Source organism: Cygnus atratus, chromosome 1 (genome assembly GCF_013377495.2).
Source record: "Cygnus atratus isolate AKBS03 ecotype Queensland, Australia chromosome 1, CAtr_DNAZoo_HiC_assembly, whole genome shotgun sequence".
Taxonomy (NCBI): Eukaryota; Metazoa; Chordata; class Aves; order Anseriformes; family Anatidae; genus Cygnus; species Cygnus atratus.
The window spans coordinates 102870127-102891706 of NC_066362.1; the positions used below are offsets into that span (position 1 = coordinate 102870127).

The 21580-nt window shown below is 40.1% G+C and overlaps 1 protein-coding gene across 1 annotated transcript in view; it reads right to left on the bottom strand.

The window, feature by feature from the left end:
- Positions 1 to 1412: 1412 nt before the first annotated feature.
- The window catches only part of LOC118247778 (ovostatin-like), a 28718-nt gene continuing 8550 nt past the window's right edge, over positions 1413 to 21580 (bottom strand). Inside the window, 25 exon segments of the mRNA XM_050713709.1 lie at positions 1413 to 1465; positions 2475 to 2577; positions 3820 to 3891; positions 5482 to 5572; positions 5867 to 5991; positions 6131 to 6346; positions 6791 to 7011; positions 7641 to 7806; positions 9119 to 9193; positions 9678 to 9834; positions 10720 to 10801; positions 11107 to 11283; positions 12298 to 12381; positions 12672 to 12723; positions 13346 to 13467; positions 14316 to 14442; positions 15013 to 15241; positions 15942 to 16029; positions 17409 to 17538; positions 18115 to 18285; positions 18956 to 19105; positions 19530 to 19684; positions 20106 to 20163; positions 20379 to 20606; positions 21379 to 21537. Coding sequence (XP_050569666.1) covers positions 1413 to 1465; positions 2475 to 2577; positions 3820 to 3891; positions 5482 to 5572; positions 5867 to 5991; positions 6131 to 6346; positions 6791 to 7011; positions 7641 to 7806; positions 9119 to 9193; positions 9678 to 9834; positions 10720 to 10801; positions 11107 to 11283; positions 12298 to 12381; positions 12672 to 12723; positions 13346 to 13467; positions 14316 to 14442; positions 15013 to 15241; positions 15942 to 16029; positions 17409 to 17538; positions 18115 to 18285; positions 18956 to 19105; positions 19530 to 19684; positions 20106 to 20163; positions 20379 to 20606; positions 21379 to 21537 — 3291 coding nt within the window.

A 21580-nucleotide genomic window follows, 5' to 3' on the forward strand; every position in this document is an offset into this window, starting at 1 on the left:
TGGTCAATAGGTGGTTGAATGTGGGCCAGCAGTGTGCTCAGGTGGCCAAGAAGGCCAACGGCACCCTGGTTTGGATCAGAAACAGTGTGGCCTGCAGGACTAGGGAAATGATTGTCCCTCTGTACTTGGCTATGGTGAGGCCACACTTCGAGTACTGTGTTCATTTTGGGCCTCTCACTATGAGAAGGACATCGAGGTGCTGGAGTGTGTCCAAAGAAGGGCAATGAAGTTGGTGAAGGGTCTAGAGAACAAGCCTTATGAGGAGCAGCTGAGGGAGTTGGGTTCTTTTAGCCTAGAGAAAAGGAGGCTCAGGGGAGACCTTATTGCACTCCACAGTTACCTTAAAGGAAACTATAGCGAGGTGGGGATCAGTCTCTTCTCCCAAGCACCAAGTGACAAGACAAGAGGAAATGGGGAGGTTTAGATTGGATATTAGGAAAAATTTCTGTACTGAAAGAGTACAGAAGATCATCTGATTATCTTAAAAATCATCTAATAATATCAAAGATCATCTAATTCCACCTCCCTTCCCCCTCCCCTCCATAGGCAGGGACACCTTCCACTAGATCAGGCTGACCAGGGCCCCATCCAGCCTGGCCTTGAACACCTCCAGGGATGGGGCATCCACAACTTCTCTGGGCAACCTGTTCCAGTGCCTCACCACCCTCTGAGTGAAGATGTCATTGATGTCAAGAAGTCATTGTCACTGACTGACCTGTTGATTATATGAATCATTTAACTTACGAAAAACCTTACAGTCCCCATTTACAACAAGGAGTGGAGATTGGGACTACCAATCAGAAGGTTTTATTCCAAAGAACAGTAAAAAATGAGGTGTTAATCTGGAGAGAATCCTTTTTTCCAAGTGGAAGTAAAAATTGCATAAAGTTTTCTTCTTGTGACTAGAAGTCTAACATCTGTAAACAACATTCTTCAAGCTCAGTCATGGAAAAATGTGAGACTCAATGTCATTTCTTCAGAGTTTTCCTTCAGGATAAATGGAAAGACCAAAATAAATCAAAATCTACAGAATCAGCAGCAGATTATTCTCCTAATTTTAGGTTTATTAAGAGGAATCTGTGGCCAAAAATACATGTTTCAGGAGTTTACTTTTACATAAAGCTACCACTGAAATATATGACATGAGTTTCCAAAAAGATGGGTGGTTGCACAGTTATCTCCCTTATTAGGAAAACCACTTTATTTGCAGTTTCTGATCCTCACTGACCCAAAACGTTTTTAAAGCCTGGGCCAGAATGTGTCATTTTAATCGATGTCACATTGGGATTTATTCTTCTACGCACTTTTCATTGCCCTCCCCAGAAACAACCAAGTCTCTTATCCTCTTCTTCCCCTACAAATGCTTGTCTTATACCTTCTGACCCATTACTTCTTCTGGCATGTATCTGATTTCAATTGGAAGATGCAGAGCAGGGTGTTTGGTATTCTGCAAGGGCATATTCATCTGGAAAGGAAAAAAAGAAAGATGACAGTTGTATGAGAGTAAGAAATCATTCAGACCCCAGTCCCTGTGCATAAGATTAAGACATTATGCTGAATCAGAAAACATCTTATAAATTTTGTTGTGGTCTGTCAGTCGTCAAGGCATTCAGTTGCAGTTCTGCACAGTCAGCGCCTAATGCACTTCTCTGACAGTGTTTGTGAGGACACATCATTACTGTGATGACATGCGATGTGGATTGGGTAGTACAACAGGCACTCCAGGGAGAATTCTCTGGATACTGCTGCTATTCTGCTGAGAGATAGTTCCCAAAGGTTATACCAATATTGAGAAAAGCTTGTGAGAACCTGAGGCACAGTTTTGATAACAAAACTGCCACAATTGGGTAATGCCTGATATATTTGTAGTTCCTTGAGGACATATCTAGAAAGGTGGTCAGGCTCTTAATATTCTAATTACGTACTTAAGCTCCTGTTGAGTTCAGCAGGACTGTCATTCCTACTTAAGTATTTAAATTCCAGTATAGACTAGTTTTTTGACCACAGCCTACTGTGGTAATGTAAAGTTAGAGACAAGCTAGATGAGACAAGCTAGATTAGTGAAGTCATGAATGCTGTTGTATTTGGGTTACTGATTTTAACCATCATGTCCAAACTGGGGAAAGAAAGTGGAACCACGCTTCTTTCTGTGTGTAATTTGTAAGAAAGCAACTCATGACGCATCACTTTCTAACCTGCTGTATGTTTAAATGAAGCAAGAAATGAAAAGATGGGGACATCTGCTATGTTTCTGCAAACCCTTTGCAGTCTAGTAACAAAAAGCAGAAAAATTGCTAGCTTGCTTCTCTAACAAAGAGAAATTAAAGCAGCAGAAACATGAAGAGAAGCTTGCACAGAGATAGTAAGGGAAAATCCACTGTCCTCACCTAGCAAATGCTGAGATCAGTACTTTGATTTTTTTCTTTTTTTTTTTTTTGTGCGCGTGTGTGTGTGTGTCTGCTGAGGTCACCTACCTGTTTCATAGTAATCATAAATATGTACTGGTGCTGGCTTGATATTTGACACAGGCAGGCTTTGCTCCACACTGAAGGAGAAGCTAATTGCTTTCTGGGAGAGCTGGAAATGGCAAGACAAAAAGATGAGGACTTTTTCTTTACATGTCTGCTCCTGAGGCTAAGGTTGAGTAGATGCATTTCGGTCAGACTAGGTGACAAAGTACCATTCTACAATTCTCTCCAGGTTGTAATCTTTATATCAAATCAGACAATTGTTTAAATGTTGTTGGTAAACATGTTTCATTGCTAAACCTGTGAGCTAGTTTCCTTCTTCCTTTTCATACTTCCATTGCCTATAATACAACCATTCTGTGATTACTGAAACTTTCAGCACATCACCATTCTTCCTCTCACTGAAAATTACTGTTATTTTCTTTCCTTGCTCTTTCCCAGCTAAAACCACCTTCCTGTGAACCTTCCCATTTTTTTTCTCTCTAATCACATTGAATTCAAGACCCCCAGCCTCCCCTATTGTTTTGTTCCTCATTCCATACTCTTGCAGCCAGACCCAAACTTTCCTCCTTGCTCCTCTTCCTCATCTTCAAGCTTTCTGCTGTATGTCTTTCTACTGTGACCCTGCTTTCCTCTCCATTTCTTCTTGTTTTTATCTTGATGATCTCTTTATAGGAATGGAGCCATGGACTGTAGAGCTTTCTGCAATACGGGTGCCCTGCTGGGTAAACCTTCCCATCTCGACATCTCAGGCTCTCTGTGAATTCAGAATACTGCCTCTGAGCTTCCTTACTAGATCCTTGGAGACCAACTGATAATAATTATTGTATGAAAGGTAGATATAATTCATTTTGCTTCCTCACTCCTTCCCCTTTTGGTATTTTAAGATACCTTGTGTTTTGATTTTCATCCTTCTCTTTCGCTCCCTTTGTTAATGTCATTGGTGTGGGAGGATTCTTTTCATACATACCTCTCTCTAAAAGGGAGGGGATGATATTGACTTCCTGTGATACACTTTCAGCTTTCATCAAATGATGAAAAGTGTCACTTAGGGGCTCAGGAAAATTATGTAGACCACGATTTTTTGTAACACGAAATGCAACTTTGCTATGTTTGCAAAATGTTATTTAATCACATAGCATTCTTCATGAAAAGTAGCAACAAAGCTCTTCACATTAGACTACAACTACTGTATTTCTAGGTAACTTACTTGAGGTTGGACAGGGTAAAGTCTCTTTAATTCTTTAAGGTTTGTATTCTTAATCTGCTTTTGATGTGATTTTTCTTTTATCTGGGAGCCTATTTTAAAATTCCAGTTTAACAAAACCCAAAAGAAACCTCCCAAACTTACCTTCTGAAGGTAAAAGAAGATGTGGTTGTTCTTGATGTCTACGCGATCCACAACAGAATCCTGGTATTGAAGCTATGAATAAGGCAAGTGATACCAATTTTAATGTAGGAGGTTTGCCAAGGAGACTTACAAATAGCTATACACTAGCAAAATGTTTAAGTAGTTGCTGTGCTCCTGTTGTGCCACCATGACATCTAGTGGCCAAAATAAAAAAATGCAAAAAGTTGAGTGCTTTCATACGATGGCAAGTGGAAATCAATCACAATGAAAAGTATCCTGGTTTTACTAGTCAGGTTTGGTGTGTGTGTCTCCTTATCAGCTTAAGCATAGTCTCATTTCAACGAGAATTTACAATCACACAATCATTTATGCAGGTTGAACTAACTTGCTTTCTAGTGTAGTATATTTTTTAAAAAAAATACAATAGCTCAAAAAAGGTTCAGAAAACCACATGAACAAAATTATTTTACAATATAAAGACACAAAAATAAAATGTTCCAAATGTTAAAACCGGCTATTTTTGCCAAATGGATGCAAAGAGTGGGATGTCAATGATGTCATCATCAGGGGTTTTCATCTTCCAAAGAAAAGTTATAAATGTCTTACAGTTCTAGCCAAAAAAAAAAAAAGAAATTCAGGCCTGAATGATGAGTGCTTTTAGATGCACCAAGCTATGAGAAGATTCTAAAATAAATTGCATTATTCTTTTTGTTTACATAGAGTTTAAGTTTCATGATTGCTAGTGTATATCAAAATGGACTAACAGATGAGTAAGTTATGTGGATTGGCAGCCAAGTATTGAAGCAGCCACAAGTCTGGGCCAAATACTGGAGAGAACAGAGGATCTGACTTGGAGGGACCAGAAGGTCTGGGTCTGTTACTGGAGACACTAATAAGGTCCTGGGGTCACATACTGGACAAGCCAGCAATCTGGACTAGCTAGCAGAGAGACTTGTTTGTGTGTGTGTATGTGTCTGCATGAGGCAACTGGGAAAACATACAAGTCCAGCTATATTAGTGACTATGTACCTAAGGTCTATGTATTGGAGGTACCCACCATGCATATGTGTAGGTGCAAGGGGTCTCAGTCCCAGACACTGGAGTGGCTGGAGTGGCCCTGAAGGTGTATATATGTCCAAGTGCCAGTATAAGGCAGTGTGTGGCAGACCAAGGAACCAGGGGCAACTACTGGTCAGACTGAGTGTCTGAGGCCAGCTACCAGAGGGTATTCCGCACTGTGTTCATGCATATATACCTATATCGCTTCCGCAAATGTGCTTTCATCCTGATCAGACAGAAAGGGGAACAGGATAAGGCCATCTGTGCTATATGTGTCTTTTCTGTTTCCATTGATCTGTGTGGCCAGTCATGTATAGATGTATTGTGTGCATGTGTGCCTATTGGGAATACATGCTCCGCCTTGCTTGCTGACTGGACTTGGGGACAGCAGTCTCACCTCTTTTGAGCTACTGAATTTGGCAGCCCCTAACAGATTTGTCTTCAGCAGATGAACAGCTGCAAATTTGACAGAGCATGTGACAGAAGACTATGACCAGGGACTTTGTAGAATCCCCATGGGTCCACAATTTGCTAATCAGTGACTATTTTTGTCAACTTCCTTTATTTTCAAGGTTTACCATTCACTTTGCTCCCATTCTTTACCTTTTTCAGGGAAGATCTATCGGGAACAAAACCTGAGAGCATCTTCACATCAATAATAGCCATGTTGGAGACATGGCGGTTCCCTGTGTAACTGAAACGAGAAAACCTCTATTAATGTCCAAATGAAGAGGAGACCGGTGAATGAAATTTTCAGCTATAACTCACAAACAACTCAGATAATCTCTATACTGGATGGTCCTGATGTTCCACTGGTTTACAGCAAGTGTGAGAAATTTAGTAGTGAAGCATGAGAGAGTTTCAGGATATTGTCTTGTTTGTCTTCCTGCAGGCGCACAATGCCAATTAACTGCCCGTACTTAAATCCTCCCTTAGATATTTTACCAAACTGAGAATGCAAGAAGGTAGCTCAAGAAGAGGAAGTTACCTGGCAGAGATGACAAGGTCAAACTTTGGTGGGAAGTTGTTTGTGCAGGATACATTGGCTGGCTGTATGGAGAGAGAAAATCCTGCAAATTTGTTTGGTAGATGGACGTTGTATCTCAAGGTTGTCTAAAAGAGATGGAAAGCGTGAGATGGTCACAGATCTACAGATTTTGGTGGCTTTGGCATGAGGTATGGAAGGAAATGAGGTAAAGAGGGCCCCTGCTTAGTTCTCACCAGGGTTGTGGTGAGTTTCCAGCTTGCTTACCTGCAGATAGACACAGCCAGTGCCATTCACATCCATGCTGTAATTCCCTGGAACAGTGGGTAAGGAAGCCTGCTGCAGTAAGAAGCGGTTCTTGTCATTCACCTGGAAAGCCTTACTGGGGAACTGCATGAAGCTGACTTTGACTGTGTTATGGCTTTCCTTAGAGAAGGTCAGGTATCCATACTTGGCTAAAGCTTGGAGAGCAACAACAGTGTCCTGAAAAGAACAATAAGATCCCTAATTAGATAGATACACAGCTGTGAAATAGAGCATGAGATTAGCAAAGTTACTCTTTTCCGTTGTCAGTGATCGATCATAAAAGGAGGAGGCCTTTGTAAAGAGCTAAGGAGAGAAGCTACAAGTTCTGGGTTAATGGGATTGAATTATCCCAGAAAATCTGGTATAATGCTCTGTCAACAGTTACCCTTATCTTCTGATAACTTGAAAATCGGGTAAATTCCCATTTCTGAAAACTAAAAAATGTATGAAGCTGCCTACAAAGACCATAATGTGCCCTGCCAAAGAGACTTATATGAGCACCATTTATCAAATATTATCCAAACAAATATGCAATGAAGAAGAAACATCATACTTTTGAGATCCAGCTTGCAGGCTGGACTGTTCCCAGAATCTATTCTTTTTATCACACCCATTTGTCACCTGGCTGGACGAGAAACCTCCATATGGGTTCTGCTGTTTGACAAGCCAGTACACGATGCGAGCAATGTATGATAAGTCATCTGGAGTGAGTTCGGCTTTGTTGAGCAATGCCAGCAGCACATAGCTGGTCATTTCAATCTCAGCAGAAGGGGCACGGGCATAGAAGTCGGGGTAATGTTCTGCTGGTGGCTTATTCTCTCTCTGCCAGTGAACTGAACTACCTGAAAAGAGAAAAGCAGGATGTAAAAAGCATGAAAATGTTACTTGCTGGTTAATTCACTGCAGAATCACGTGGGAGATAGGCATACAATTCCCCATCTTCCTTTACCTAAGAGCTTTTTTTCAGCCTATAACGTTCTAAGCTGTATGAGTTTTAGTTTAAGTACAGAAAAGAACACAGGAAGGGAAGGGGAAAGGAATTAATAAAGTGGAGATGTACAAGTCAAAGTGGGGGATGAAGTGGTGGCAGTGCAGCAGTAGGATGCCAATATGGTCATGGACTGGAGCACATGACATAGCAAAGGGAACTGGATTTTTCCAGCCTGTAGAAGAGAAGGCTAAAGGGAAAATTATGTGTAGTCTTCCACTACCTTGGACTGGAGTCTTCCTGACATCGATTACCACCTAGATTATTTCATAATTCTAAGAACATCAGGCCACAGCTCAATCTTTTGTGAGGCCAAAAGACACAGAGAGAGAAGATCATAGAGATCATAAACTCAGTAGCATAGCAGACAGGAAATGAGAAGGGAGCAACATGAATGAGAATACTGTACATCGGAATAATTACATCATAACAAAGGCCATTCTATCAGCTGTACTGCCTGCATCATGGCCATACTTCACTTACCATCTCTCGTAGCTCTTTTATCCAACTTCTCAAGGAAAAATTTGGATTTTTCCTCTTCGCCAGCTAAGCCATAAACATAGGCAAAGAGGGCCTGGTTATACAGGTTGTGGATCCCATTGCTAAATGCAGTCTCCAAACAGTTCATGCCACTCTGAACTACAGGATGCTAGTAATACAAAATATAGTAGGGTTGTCAGGTTACTCGGGTTTGTGTCTTGACATCTCTTTAAAGATCTTCATCACTTCTTAAGCTGCCATCACTGACACTTCATGCTAAAATATACACAGTCCATTACATGTTTAAGGGCCTACAGTGTGTCTTCTATAAAATGTGATCTTGCAGTAGTGTTGCCTTCTTTCTGCATTTATTTAGAGGCGGCATGACTAACAGAGCATGGTTTCTTTTCCTGACTTGTGAGATGATCTTATGCAGGTGAATCCTTTGACTCTTGGTTGCTCCATTTATAAAACAGAGAATATTTTTACAGAGTTATGTAAAGTATATTGAGCACTCACGATGAAGTACATTCTCTCAGATGGGTGTTATTACTCATTTGCTAGCTATAGCTATCAAGATAACTCTTCACCCTTTTAGCCTTACAGACTCTCTCTATGAGCACTGACTGCTTCAGCTCAGATATCACCACCGCACTGTTAACTGTAGTCTGACTGCAGCCTTACTTTATAGGAGTGGCACCAGGCTTCAGAGATTCTCACAAAGACATTGGGAACTAAGTCCACAAGGCTGAATCATCCTGTAAAATGTTTTTATCCTGTCTATCTCAGATACAGAAATGATGCCTCATCTTGCAACTTCTAGTCTTGTAAAACTCAGTATGCTTAGAACGCATTTATCAGACTGGGAACAATTCTCTTCTTCCCTATTTTACAGAAGAACAAAGATTCAGGCCAGGGTCTCAAGGATATACAGGAAGTATATTACAGAGAACAAAACTGGGTTCTCATTCCCCCATACCTATTAAGTATTCCAGCCAGCTAAGTATTTCAAACAACATCTCATCATTTCCTTCCATTGTTAACAATGACACAGGAATATAGAAACATAACTTGGATATAAAGGCACGGATAAAGTTGTAGGAGTGGAGATTTGGATAGTTTGGTCTTTGGACTGGGAAAATTCAGAGAGAATTCTAGACTGGACTCTGGATGGAGTGGGCAAATTCACTCTGGATTTTACACCTACATAGACTATAATTGTTTAACGCAGTTGGATTCCTCAGGGATTTTACACCTTCAGATGAATTTATACAAACTAGATAAATAATTAATCTATAATACACATCAAATGCTTCTGGCAGCTGCAGAGTTCTGTAGACAGATTTCCTGAGCCGACCATACTGTCCTAGAATCAATATTTAAGACATAAATAAAAAATATGGATGGGAGGATTATGACTTGCACATTATTTGGTACGTGGCTGACCAGACTAATAAAAGATAACAGAATCAAATACCTACCTCAACAGAGTGTCCAGCCTCCAGCAATGCTGCCACAACATATGCTGTGAGTGAGTATTCACCTTCTTTTCCACCCTGAAGAAAACAAAAGCAAAAAATAGGTCAGTACAGCTATCCTAGAAAGAAATGAAGTATGAATTCATTCATGGTCCAGATAATAGTTAGAGTAGAGATCAGAAGCAACTTCCATCTCCCTGTGTGCACAAGAACAAGAAAAATAAAGATCACTCAGGATAAAGTCAAAATTGTAATTATTTCTTTTTTGTCTGTTTGTTTGTTTTTTTGCTTTTACATGTCTTCAATAAAGCACATTATAGCCTGGGACTAAATGCAGTGGTGGAAAATAAAAGCTGAGACTTCTAGCTTAGAAAGTTCTTCTTGTTTCTACCCAATAATCAATAGAAGGCATAACAATCTTGCCCAGCTTATAAACGAACAACACTAGAGAACGGTACTAGGGAGAGTATGGGTGTGATGATAAATTTGGGTATGGCAGAAATAATATAAATCAATCCCAGTAGCAGGACTGGAAGTTTCGGAATATACTGAACTCAGTTACCTTCAAAACATTGTTGAAATGTGACCCAACATTTTCAAAGCAGCCATCTGATTTCTGCTTGCTTGCCAGCCAGATCAAAGTTTGTGACTGGACGTTGTTGTCGATGTAGATGTATCGTTTGGCTTGTGCAAATGACTTGTACACAAAGGCAGTGAGCCTGCAGGTGAACCAGAAAGCAAATAGTTGTGAACAAGACAAAGAAGGCTTACCAGCAATTGGATATGCATAGAAACAAACATAGAATGAAATCCATAATGTCTGTGGTAAAAGAAACAAGTACTTTATAAGTTTTAAATAAATAGTTAAAATCCTGGTATTACAAACTGACATGAGATTTCTCTATTACTGTGCTAAAGCCATTCCTTCAGAACATGGGTAAAGCATAGACACAGCTTGATGACTGATGATAGTAATTTCTTATCATAACTAACAGAACTATGAAATAACCTGTGTGGGACGGAACTTCTGTAAGTCTGCAGTCCCACCATCCGCTTAAACTAGGGCCAACTTCAAAGCTTGGTCAGGTTGCTCAGTGTCTTGTCTAGTCCAGGGATCCAGGGATGGAGATTTCCACACCCTCCCCAGGCACCTGGTTGAGTGTTGCACCCTTCTCCTGGGAAAGATTTTTTTCATTCTGTCCAGTTTTCCCTGTTGTAAATTTTGTATGGAAAAACTCTTTTCCTTACTCTGTGTACCTCTGATGAGTCCGACTGTCTTTTCTACAGATCTTCTCCTGATCTAGGTAGTGGAGGGCTGCACCTAGGTTATCCATTAGACTCCTCTTCTAGAGGCTGAACAAATCTAGTTCCTTGTCTCTCCTTGAACATTATGTGCTCCAGTTGATGATCTTATCATCAACTTCTTATCATCAAATCTTATCATTGTTTTATTGCATTCTCTCCAGTTTATTAGTATCTCACTTACTGGGTGATCAAATTAATTGAGCTATGTCCATTTAGATGATTAAAAATAAAAACCAATTAAAATTTTAAACATGTTTCAAAGATTCTGAGCTAAGGAAATAAAAAGTGTCACCACTTACCACACACTCCCTTCCCCATCTCTTGTCCCAAAGGAGCTGTAGGATCCATCCCGGTGTTTGTATGATAGCTGCTTTTGGTAGCCTAAAAGTACAATAAAGAAGACATTTTCTTATCACAGAAAAGGACTAGTCCTGCTGTTTATTCAACTGAAGCAGTAAGACTTTGGTATTTAATATTAAGTACTACATGTCTGGTGAATAATATCAGCCATTAGGATTTCTAGCTACTTTTGCTCCTGAGAGTACCAAATGCTTGTTTGGGGTGCTGTCATTGACTGCTTATGTGCAGTACATGTGGTGCTAGAATTCAGAGATCCGTGTTCGCTATCTAGAGCTCAGTGCGTACAATCACAGTGATCACAATGGAAGAATGTGAAAGGCTCTCACCTGTAATTAAATAACCAGTACCCTTGGCTCTAATCTCTTCAGTCAGCTGTCCAGTTTTATTCAGATAATCAAGGGCATAGATGTTGGGTGTGAACAAGGCCATGTTCTGTTCTCCACAGCCATAAGGCATATGAAGGAGGTTTTCCATATTCCTCAGGGCTGTGCCCAAGATGTCTCCTGAAGAATGAAAGATATAAGGAGTTCAGTTCAGTTCAAATGTTTATTTTCTTACACAGTTTTTTACATTGTTTTATTTTACATTATTACGAGCTCATTATTATGACACTCTATATGACCAACACAGAGAAAGCACAGTAACCAAAGACACAGCTTAGAAGAAAGACTGAAGTACCCCTACTTTGATTTTGATTTTTGATTTTGATCCTGAATGCCTGCAAAACTGCAAATTTGGGAAGGAACCAGTCGCTGGAATCATTGATGCTGACTGGTATGTTTTCTGAGAATTAGCTATGAATGCTTAGAAGGGTTAGAATTCCCTAGCCTTTACAATGTGCTTCCCATTTGGTGTGTACATATGAAAATGAGGTTTGGGGGTATGTTGCTGATGGGCTACAGAGGCTGTATTCCACAGTACCAACACACCACACACTGACCCAGACATGCAAAACAATTACTTTTAGAAAGCAATCTGAGTTCAGAACCTCATTGAGGAGAACTGTTGGTCTTAATAATGACTTTAAGGTTCGCAGAGCTGATTGGGATGTGTAAATCTCATTCTATGGGTATTTATAAACTGACATATGTTTTTCATTATGCAAAAGTATAAATTTGAATTGTGCAGTCAGCATATCTCTGAAGTCTTCTTTCCAAGAAATAAAAATATGTTGGTTTTGTTTTTTCAGGAAGTCTGCTCTGGGTTAATTTTCAGCTGAATCTACTGTTTTACTACACATATACATACACATACTACACTATATGCTAATGCAATATCACCTGAAATGTAATATATTGAAATAATCTGACTATTTTGTTCTATTCTCTTTTGATACAATATGAGATAATTCTGAGCAACTTCTGTCTTTGACATTCTGGAAAGTAGAAAACATTTTTACTAAATCCAGATGAAGTACCTCCTCAACTTTAGTTTTGCATATGTATACATGGTGGCACTGGGTTCATCACAAGGGAAAAATGCTTTACTTTTAATTTTAATCTAGATACTAAACTTACCGATGACAGAGAAATAAGCTCTGGCTGATCCCTCCACCAGGTTTCTTGGCAGGTTGAGAGACACTGGTTCAGAAACTGTTTTGCCTGACAAGAAAATATAACTAAGAATTGTTGAAAACATTTTCCTCCCCCCAGATCTTTACTTTCTATGCATTACTACAGTTATTATTTGCTGTCTTGGTAAAGAAACCACTGCAGAGCCCATGCCCAATGAGTCTAAGGTATCTCTGAAAATTCTGAATTGTAGCCCAGCTCCTTAACCCTGAGACCATCCTTCCTCCCCTGGGAAGATCTCTGTTTTCATAGGAGAAAATCAAGAAGGCAGTGAAGTATTTCCATCAATTCCTTGGAATGGATGAATAAACTTGCCTTACCTTTTGTGCAAACTAGGGAGCTCTGAGTCAATTCTTTTTTGATACCTTCAGGCTGTTTGATTGCAGAGAAGTTGTCAGAGAAAGAAAAAAAGTGTAAAATATCACTATGAAATCAGGAACAATTAAGCAGTGTAAAGCATTACATGGAAGTGGCTATCCAGAGAATGCACCCTCCTGTACCCTGTCCTGCCCTATCTCCACTGGAATATCTCTTGAGCCGTGGCTTACTCTCTTTTTTACACCACAGACTGTGCTGAGCACCATCCTTTGTAGAAAACAGTTATAAAATAGACGGTTCCAGCCTCTGAGAAGGACTTGAGGACAGTCATGTGCCTGCTGCTTTATGATGCTCAAGGTAAATCCCATTCCTTTCATATCTGTCCTTTCCTCCCCAGTATTACAGTCACAGGTGAAACGCACATACAGGTAAGGAATTAAATCTCCCTTATGGCTACAGCTCTGCTGACATTCAAGGAGTGTCAGGGCATGTATGCTCTTGGATGCCATGGATCATCGTGAATTCCACTCTTGGATTCATGTGGAGAAGCCCTACTGCACATAGCTCCATCTGTCAGCTGTCTTGTCTCCTCACACTAGCTAACTGCCTCTAACCCACAGCCATAGGCACTGAATTTTCCAAAAAGAAGAAACCCTATGCAGATTTTCTACTGTACCTCAACTTGTAATGTTTGAATCAGGGTGTCCTTGCGAATTATCCTCTCTTCTGAGGATGTGTTCTTTCCGGCATCCCTAGTATCCAGTTTGGCCTCAGCGGTAATGGTGAATTTCACCTCTCCTGGAGAGCCAGCCACCAGCCCAAGAAAAAAAAAGTTATTTTCAGTGTCTGCAGTTAAACCTGGCTTTCACTGCCTCCTACTAGTCTGATTGACAGCTGATAAATGTATTCGCTCTGAAGGCAATGTAAACAAATTTCATTAAAACGCCACATCTGTCCACTAGTGGCAAAGAGTACTTGCCTAGGGACATAGTACAAGGGATGAAATAGGGATGGATCCTGGCTAAACAACTGACAGTACTCGCTATCAGTTTTTACCACCTTTTAAAGAAAAGTCCTATCTATGGTTCATTTTGAGAAGAATCTTTGCTAATTTAAGTTTTTGTTTGTTTGGTTGGTTGGTTGGGTTTTTTTGTACTTCAGCTTTTGAGGCACTAACATATATAAACTTATAAACTACTGTGATTGCTTTTTTTCTAAAAAGACAATGTTGACTTCAAGGCAGTGTAAATAGACACAACTGTAAAACTGTGGAGGAGCAATATCCTGTGTCTATTGAGAAACCACTGCAAAATTATTAGCTAATTTTATTCTTATTGAATACATTTCATTAGGTGTAAAACTGTAAATTGAATGATCATAGGCACATGAAACCCTGCCAGTATTTCATACATAACGAGGCAAGTAAACAGTTCTTCCTAAAATAGACAGGAAATGAACAACTCACTGCTTTTTCAGTGCATATAAGAGAACTTTAGCAGAGGTCCAATATTAAATTTTTGACACAACTAATGGAGTTGTCCAAAAATGTTTGCCTGTGGATTATTGATGCTTCGTTAAAGAGTGGGAGCAACAAAGGCAGAAAGATAAAATAAGGATAAATAAGGGTAACCAAAAGACAACCTTACCAAGACTGAGGGGGCTGACAGCCCAAATATAGGTTTTTCTTTCATTGGCACACACCCTTGCTATGTTTCCCTCTGGTGAAAGGACTTCTGCCTTGTAGTCACTCGACTCTGCCAGTATGGCACTGACCTGAGAAGCAGAGAGAAAGAGCAAGATTACAAATGAAGTAGACTGTCCCTAAAGTTAAGCTGCAGGTCACAGAAGATGGTTACTTGCTGGAGAAGCTATTTGTTATCTGATTCTGAAGGATGGTGCTGGGAAATAAGGATGGCACATTTCTCTAAGGAGCCTGTTTCTTTTCTGCCCACTGTTAATGGCTGTTTTTTACAGAAGTGTGCTGAGATGTCTGTGCTCATTTTATCAGTCAGGCCTTCTTATGACTAACTGCTACATACTACATACTCGGTATGTATTGTTTTGTACAGCACTGTACCCATACCCTCTGCTCAAGTTCTTCCCTCAAGAGCAAAAATAACCGAATTGTGTAGGGATAAGGAGCAAACTGTGGACTAGCCGGCCTTTTCTGATGAATCAAGAATGGATCCTGGCAGAGAGGGTGAAAGAGTAATGTGTCAAGCTACAGCATAAGTTAAACACTTATTTCTGTATTTCTAATGTGTTATGCAGGATACAGAAGCAATGTTAGGAACTCTGGGAAACAGGCAAACCATATCAGAATTGAAAGGAGACTTGATGTACCTGTATGCATTTGTCGAGGTAATTGAAGATGTTGGCTATTAAATTAAATTTTTCCCCTCGAATGACAGAGTATGGCAAGGTGAGATCCACAAAGAATGGTTGGAATGCTGTCAGCGACACAGGTGAGGAGATGCCAAAGCCAACATCATTCTGCAGACAGAAAGCACTGGCTTTCCATTCTGTGATAGTGTCAGGAATGGTGTAAAAGACATTAGCCTGTCCACTGGAACTAAGGAAAACAAGAAAAACAGATTAAGAAGTTATCCTTGGCACTTTCAAGGCAAATTACAGAATAGGCCCCTGGCTGAGTTAGTCCTTCTGTTTTCATCTCAGTTTCTATGAGATATCTCTCCATGTTTTACAAGATATAAAGCTGGAGGTAAAGATGAAGGTGTTGGTGAACTATGTTTTAAAAAGCACTTGGAAGAATACTTGGTTTTTTAAATTTAGAAATATCATTTGTAAATGTTGAATATATTGAAAAAACAAAACAAAACAAAAAAGCATTTAGAACAGCCCCTGGATGCATAGTTAGACAGCGATATTCTCTTTGCAGAAGCTATTATAACCTGGAAAGAAAAACAAAATAACCTGAGTTTTCTGCTGGTGGAAATAAAAAATATAATGAACAATAACAAGTTTTCCTCCTGTGTTTGCCTAAACAAATTCTCGTATTTTATTCTTAGCACTTATTCTTTCTCCCCATCAGAACAGTAGCAGAGAAAAGAGCAGATATGAGTCACGGTTCAGGTAGGCTTGACACTGTATACAAGACCGGGATGTCAAAGGTCTGTGAGTACAATGGAAAAACAAGACTCATATCTACAAAATAGACATACATTCCATTGATTCTTCCCAAAATTAATTTCAGCAAGATGCGGCAACTCAAAAATCCACAAGAGGTAAGAAATGAAGGTAAAAATACTCACTCAGTATGAATCAGATCCCAAATCCATGTCTCAGGGAAGTATTTCCGAACAGTGTTAACAAGGCTACTAGCAGTAATTCTTGACTCATCTAGGAAGATTGTGTATGGTTAAGTATACTATTAGAGAGGTCAGGCCAGAACAAACAATTAAATGAGATCTGAACTGCAATCAGATATGCTTGAGAGCATAAATGAACACTAAGTGTTCAATCGGAGCATTTTTCCATTTTTTCCCATAAGAAAAATGAAAACTCTAACAAATATAGGGCATAAGAAGGAACTTTTTTTTACCTATTCTGTCTTCCCATGGGAAAATACTGGAAAATGTAGGTATTTTACAAGACACTTCACCTTTTTTCACATTGAAAGGTCTCATCTAGTTAGAAAGGCATTTCTTCATCCTCTATCACTAGCTCTCTTCAATTTGCAAATGTCAACAGAGGCCAGAATTGTCACCAAAGTATATATTGCTTTACAAATCTCCCTTAGAACTCAATCATTTTACCCTGCCCAGACAAGTAAACTAGAGCTGAATATCCACTCAACTGGAAAACTACTTTGATTAAGATGGCCAAACTACATGACTGAGATTAGGAACCTAAGACCATGGTTCTGTGGACTTGGATGAGATGTTAAACAAACAATGTAGCATGGAGGTGCTTTCAATTTCCTCAGACTTGCTAGTTATATCATGGAAATGATAGTGCTTTGCTATTTTGCTGAAATTAGAATCATAGAATCACAGAATCATAGAAAAAAATAGGTTGGGAGGAACTTCTGGAGTTTTCTAATCCAAACTCCTTGAAGAAGGACAAACTTCAAAGTCAGCTCATGTTGCTCAAGGGTCTTGTTCAGCTCAGTTTTGAAAACCTACAGGGATGGAAATCCCAAAACTTGGAGAACCTCTTCCAGTGCAGCAAGGCTCTCATGGGGAAGAACTTCTTCCAAGTGTTGAACAGTAATTTCCCTTATGGTAACCTATGACAATTACTTTTGCTCTTTTGCTGTGAAAACTTAACTAGGAGAAAAGAAAAAAAAATCATACCATTTGCTGATATATAAAGTTCTTTTGAGACTATTTGCTAAGTATGCTGAATGCTGTGTGAATTCTTAACATTGGGAATTTGCATTATTTTTCTGCATTGGCATTTCCTTTTATTTAAAAGGAATATATATATTTAAATATTTAATTGTGAGTTAGTGAAAAAAAATAAAAACCTTGAAAAACTATCAATTTATGAAAGTAGCGTCCCAATATTCTCTGTCTTTCCCATATTCACCCTGTAACTAAGTGAGAGAGAAGTGACTTCACTTCTGTGAGGACTGTCAGCAAGAGATCACCAGAGGCAAACTGTGAAACAGACCTATTTCCCAAAAAGCTCAGCATGCTATCTGTTATTTTCTACATGCAGCAGTTTTGAAGACTAGGCATACTGGGAATGGAGACACATCATGAACTTTCTTTTACCTGCGCCATAGGCACCACCACCGACACCATGTTCTAAAAAGATATGGTCATCTCCTCGATCTGACCTGTCTTCGTTGCACAGAACTGGCTTCCGCAGCACAGAGTTGGTGAAAACCTTCAGGCCCATATCCTGAATGTAAAAGAATCATTAAATTTTGTCACTCAGTGCATTTACTAGCTATCATGCTATGCTATGCTATACTACGCTATGTTTCCCAGCTGGGTTATCATCCCTCATCTTTCTCCTCCCTCCTCACATGCCAGCCATTCAACCTTGAATGTCACAGGTCACTCTTCTCCCCTACCTCTATGTCATTTCTGTGATGCAGACACCTGGTGTTCTGTGAAGAGCAGTACTGATGGGGTTCATTGAAACTGGACAAGGAAAGTCATGGAGACATAAATGGAAACCAGTGGCCTGCATAATGGACTCGGATCTTTACTAGGAATGCCTGAGATCATGAGCCAAGGTCATTGTCCTGTTTAGGAAATGTGTGCTGAAACATGGGCAGGATCCCAGTGAACATATCTAATAGTGATTCTCAGTCTTCCCAAGTAAGACGTAGGGTTGAGAAGGCACAAACTGTGTGACTGGAGGCTTAAGGCAGTTCCAGGGATCAGAACCACCACCTGAGAAAGTTTAATGCTAATGTGCATGAATTCTTCTGGACTACTTCTCATTTAAAGAGCCACATAAAGCACATACCCTGAAAATCTTGTAGGCATCACCATCACGACTGACATTGACAGGTTCATAGTACAAGCCATCAAAAAATGTGGTTTTGACTGGGGTACACTCCTGGGTCTTGTCATCTTGCAGGTTGAGTCCATTGTAGTAATAGCCATGTAAATCACTCAAACGAAGCCGGTAGTACACCTAGGAGGTGAGAACAACAGATGTAAAAACAAGGAAAGGTCCCAGGCAGGTGCAAAATTCTGCTTCACCAAAGCCCTTGACTTTGGTGAGCCAGCTCTAAGACAGTGATACAGTATAAGGACTCTCTCTGTTATACCATGAAAAACTTTCATGACTGCAGACAGAAAATGTAGAAAGTCCAGTGAAAACAATGTGACAGGATTTACAGTGCAGTCCATTCTAAAGCATCCTCATTGTGCAGCATGTACCCACTCTCTCACTTCAAGACAAAACTGTCTCTGAAAGCATGAAATGAGCAGGATCTCTATAGTTTTTCAAAAGTGTGGGTCTTTCTTTCTTTCTCCTTTCTTTTTCTTCCTTCCTTCCTTCCTTTCTTCCTTCTTCCTTTCTTTCTTTTTCTTTCTTTCTTTTTCTTTCTTTCTTTTTCTTTCTTTCTTTCGACATACTGTTAAAATGTGTAATGCTGCCATGCATTACAAAACTAAATATTACACTACCAGCTTTGAAGTGTACAACTGCTATATATATATATTTTTTAATCACTGAGGTGTCTGTTTATATACGAAAAAGAAAAACACAGCCAGCAACAGAGATATTATAGGTGGGCATTGGAACTGTCATTCTGGATATCCCTAGATTAAAAGAACAAAACCCGGGGGATGTAGCTTACGCTCTCAGCAGATAACTCTCGCTCAGGATGAAGAAGAAAGACACTCTGATCGACAGCTCTCAGAGCACAGTAGGAGTTGGCAGCAGCTTCAAGGTGGAGACTGACGTTAGAGCCTGGGAGACCCTGCTTCTCAGAGAATTTGAGCCGGAGCTGGAAAAGAATAAATCAAAGACAAATAGAAATTAGGAGAATCAGCTTGGCACATAGATCTAAATCTTGCCTTTCACCAGCACTCATGCTATTCTCTATTCTCTGTGGGGCAAAGCTCCTGCTGTTAGACAGCCCTTTTGAATCAGTGAAATTCACTGAAATTCAGTGAAAATTCCTAATCACTATAATTTCCTAGTCATCTCTTCCTCCCCACTCTATTGAGAACTTAGTCTGAGTTTAAACATATGTGTCAATTCCAGGGACAGCTTCTCAAGTTACAAGGCACATCTGTACCTTTTCCATTCCTAAATGCCATCCTGAGTGCAGAGCTCATAATGAAGTCATTCCCTAACTCTTCCCTCAGGAAAAAAAAAAAAAAAAAAAAAGACAGGTGTAACCCTTATAAGAAAGCAAAGGTTTTCACCTTGTTCTTGAAGCATATATCACTGCGTATCCAGGAGCTGTCAGCCACTATTTCCCCATGAGGATGCACTGTGTAGAGCAACAGTCTGGCACTGGGGGCAAGCTTCTCACTGACAGTCAATGTAATGGAGAATGTACCTCTGGGAGCTGTGGAAGAAACATGAAACAGGGGAAGAGAGACCAACAAAAGAGATTAGACATGCCTCAGCTTTGGTGGAAGGACTACATATTTGTTCATAACCTACCTGCACCTGCAACTTTTAAAACAGGGATGCTGGATACTGAGAGGTTGATCTTTCAGTGGCTGAGGAAAAACTCCTATCAGCAAAATGCCAGATACAAACTAGACAATGTTGAGAGCAGTATACTTTGCAAAAAGGGTTCTGAGCTCAGTATAAGCTGGACAGCAAAATCTGTGCATGACTGCTACAAAAAGAGCAAAAGTTTAAGTTTAAGAACTAACACCTGATTTAGCTGTAGTTTTCTGCTTTCATCCCATCTTGCATAACTTACTAATGCTCTGCTGCTGGGAATGAGATGCTTTGAAGTAACAGCAGTAATACAGCCTAGAACTTACCATGAGAGATGCTGACTTGCTTTTGGCCACTGAGAACAATTTTTCCTTTTGCCGTCACCTAAGCATAGAAAAAACGTATGAGACGGAATCAAAAGCACCTCCTACTTTCCCCCACGAAATCATTGATATTGAGTAGTATTCTGAGAGGTTTCAGGGGCTATCAAGTCGAACTGTGATTTATAGCCACTGGCTTACCTGGAGATTTCTGCCTCATAGAGTGTTCAAGAGAAGGTGGAAGAAAAGAGGCATTGTGGGAATTGAGATAGCACTTACCACATAGTAGAAGTTTGTGTGGTTGGCATTCCTATACCCTTTTCTGTTCAGGACATAGTGAACGTTGACCTTTCTCTGCTGGCCACAGCTTAGTTTCTCCCTCACTGGCTCAATTCTTACAAAGCTGTTGGTCCGTGAGTAGAAGCGACGGACAAAGAACAAGGCTTGGGGTTCATTGTCATTTCTCCACATCAAGAAGTCTGCACAGTCATCTGGTGCCTGCCTGGCCTATGATGCAGAAGAGGTATACATGAGGAATCAACAAAGTGGAAAATAATAAATTGGCAGGTGAGACACAAAGGCATCTTCCCTCTAAAATATTCTGTCTGGAAATTGATTTTGTGGGGCTGTTTAAGCTAAGAGCAAGAGCTGGTGTGAAAAATTTGTGTTCCTTGAGTCCACAGTGGAAGCATTTCCGGATACCTCAATATATCCACACATCCATGGCACATTGCAGGAGGAAGGTTATTTCAGATTCTTGATGGACTGGGACAGGTTGTTAGGACTTAACGTTGAGTTGGAATGGCTTTGGTCTCAAACACCATGCTGATTCTCACCTCCTCCCATCAAAACAGAGAAAAGGCATGAGAACATGAGAAGAACATATTGTGGTAATGGGCATGGACGTCTGACAGCAGAAATGCAGGGAAGAAGGTGGGTGTGCAACCAAGCTGTGTGGGGAAGGCAGGGCAGGCTGTGAGGAAGGTCCTCTAGTCCACAGAATAAAAAGAAGGAAGACGGCAGCAGAAAGGGCTTCTGAGCTGAGGAAAAAGTAGGGAGGTGATGAAGATCACTGCAGCCAAAACGCTCCTGAGGTGCAGTCTGCTGCTTCTCAGGAATTAACATTTTCTCATACTAGTTTCGCACAAGTTGCAGGTGTTGGTGGACTAAGTGCCTGCTTTCCTCACCTGAAACAATTCTGCCAACATCCACTGTTTGCTTCTAATTCCTCTCTCTGATGAAGTATTTTTTCAGGAATTAGACTGGGGCTTATACTTACTCTCAGCTTAAAACTGGGATCAAAGAATTCAGACGTGTTGATGGAAAAGGCAGCAATGCCATTCTTGTCAGTAGTATAGTTGGCATGGTATTCTCCATTGACCTCCAGCACGACTATCCTGTTGGCAAGAGGCTTGTCATCCATATTTGTCACACTGATCTGAACACAAAAAATACACAAAGGATTCAGGTTAAAAAATAAA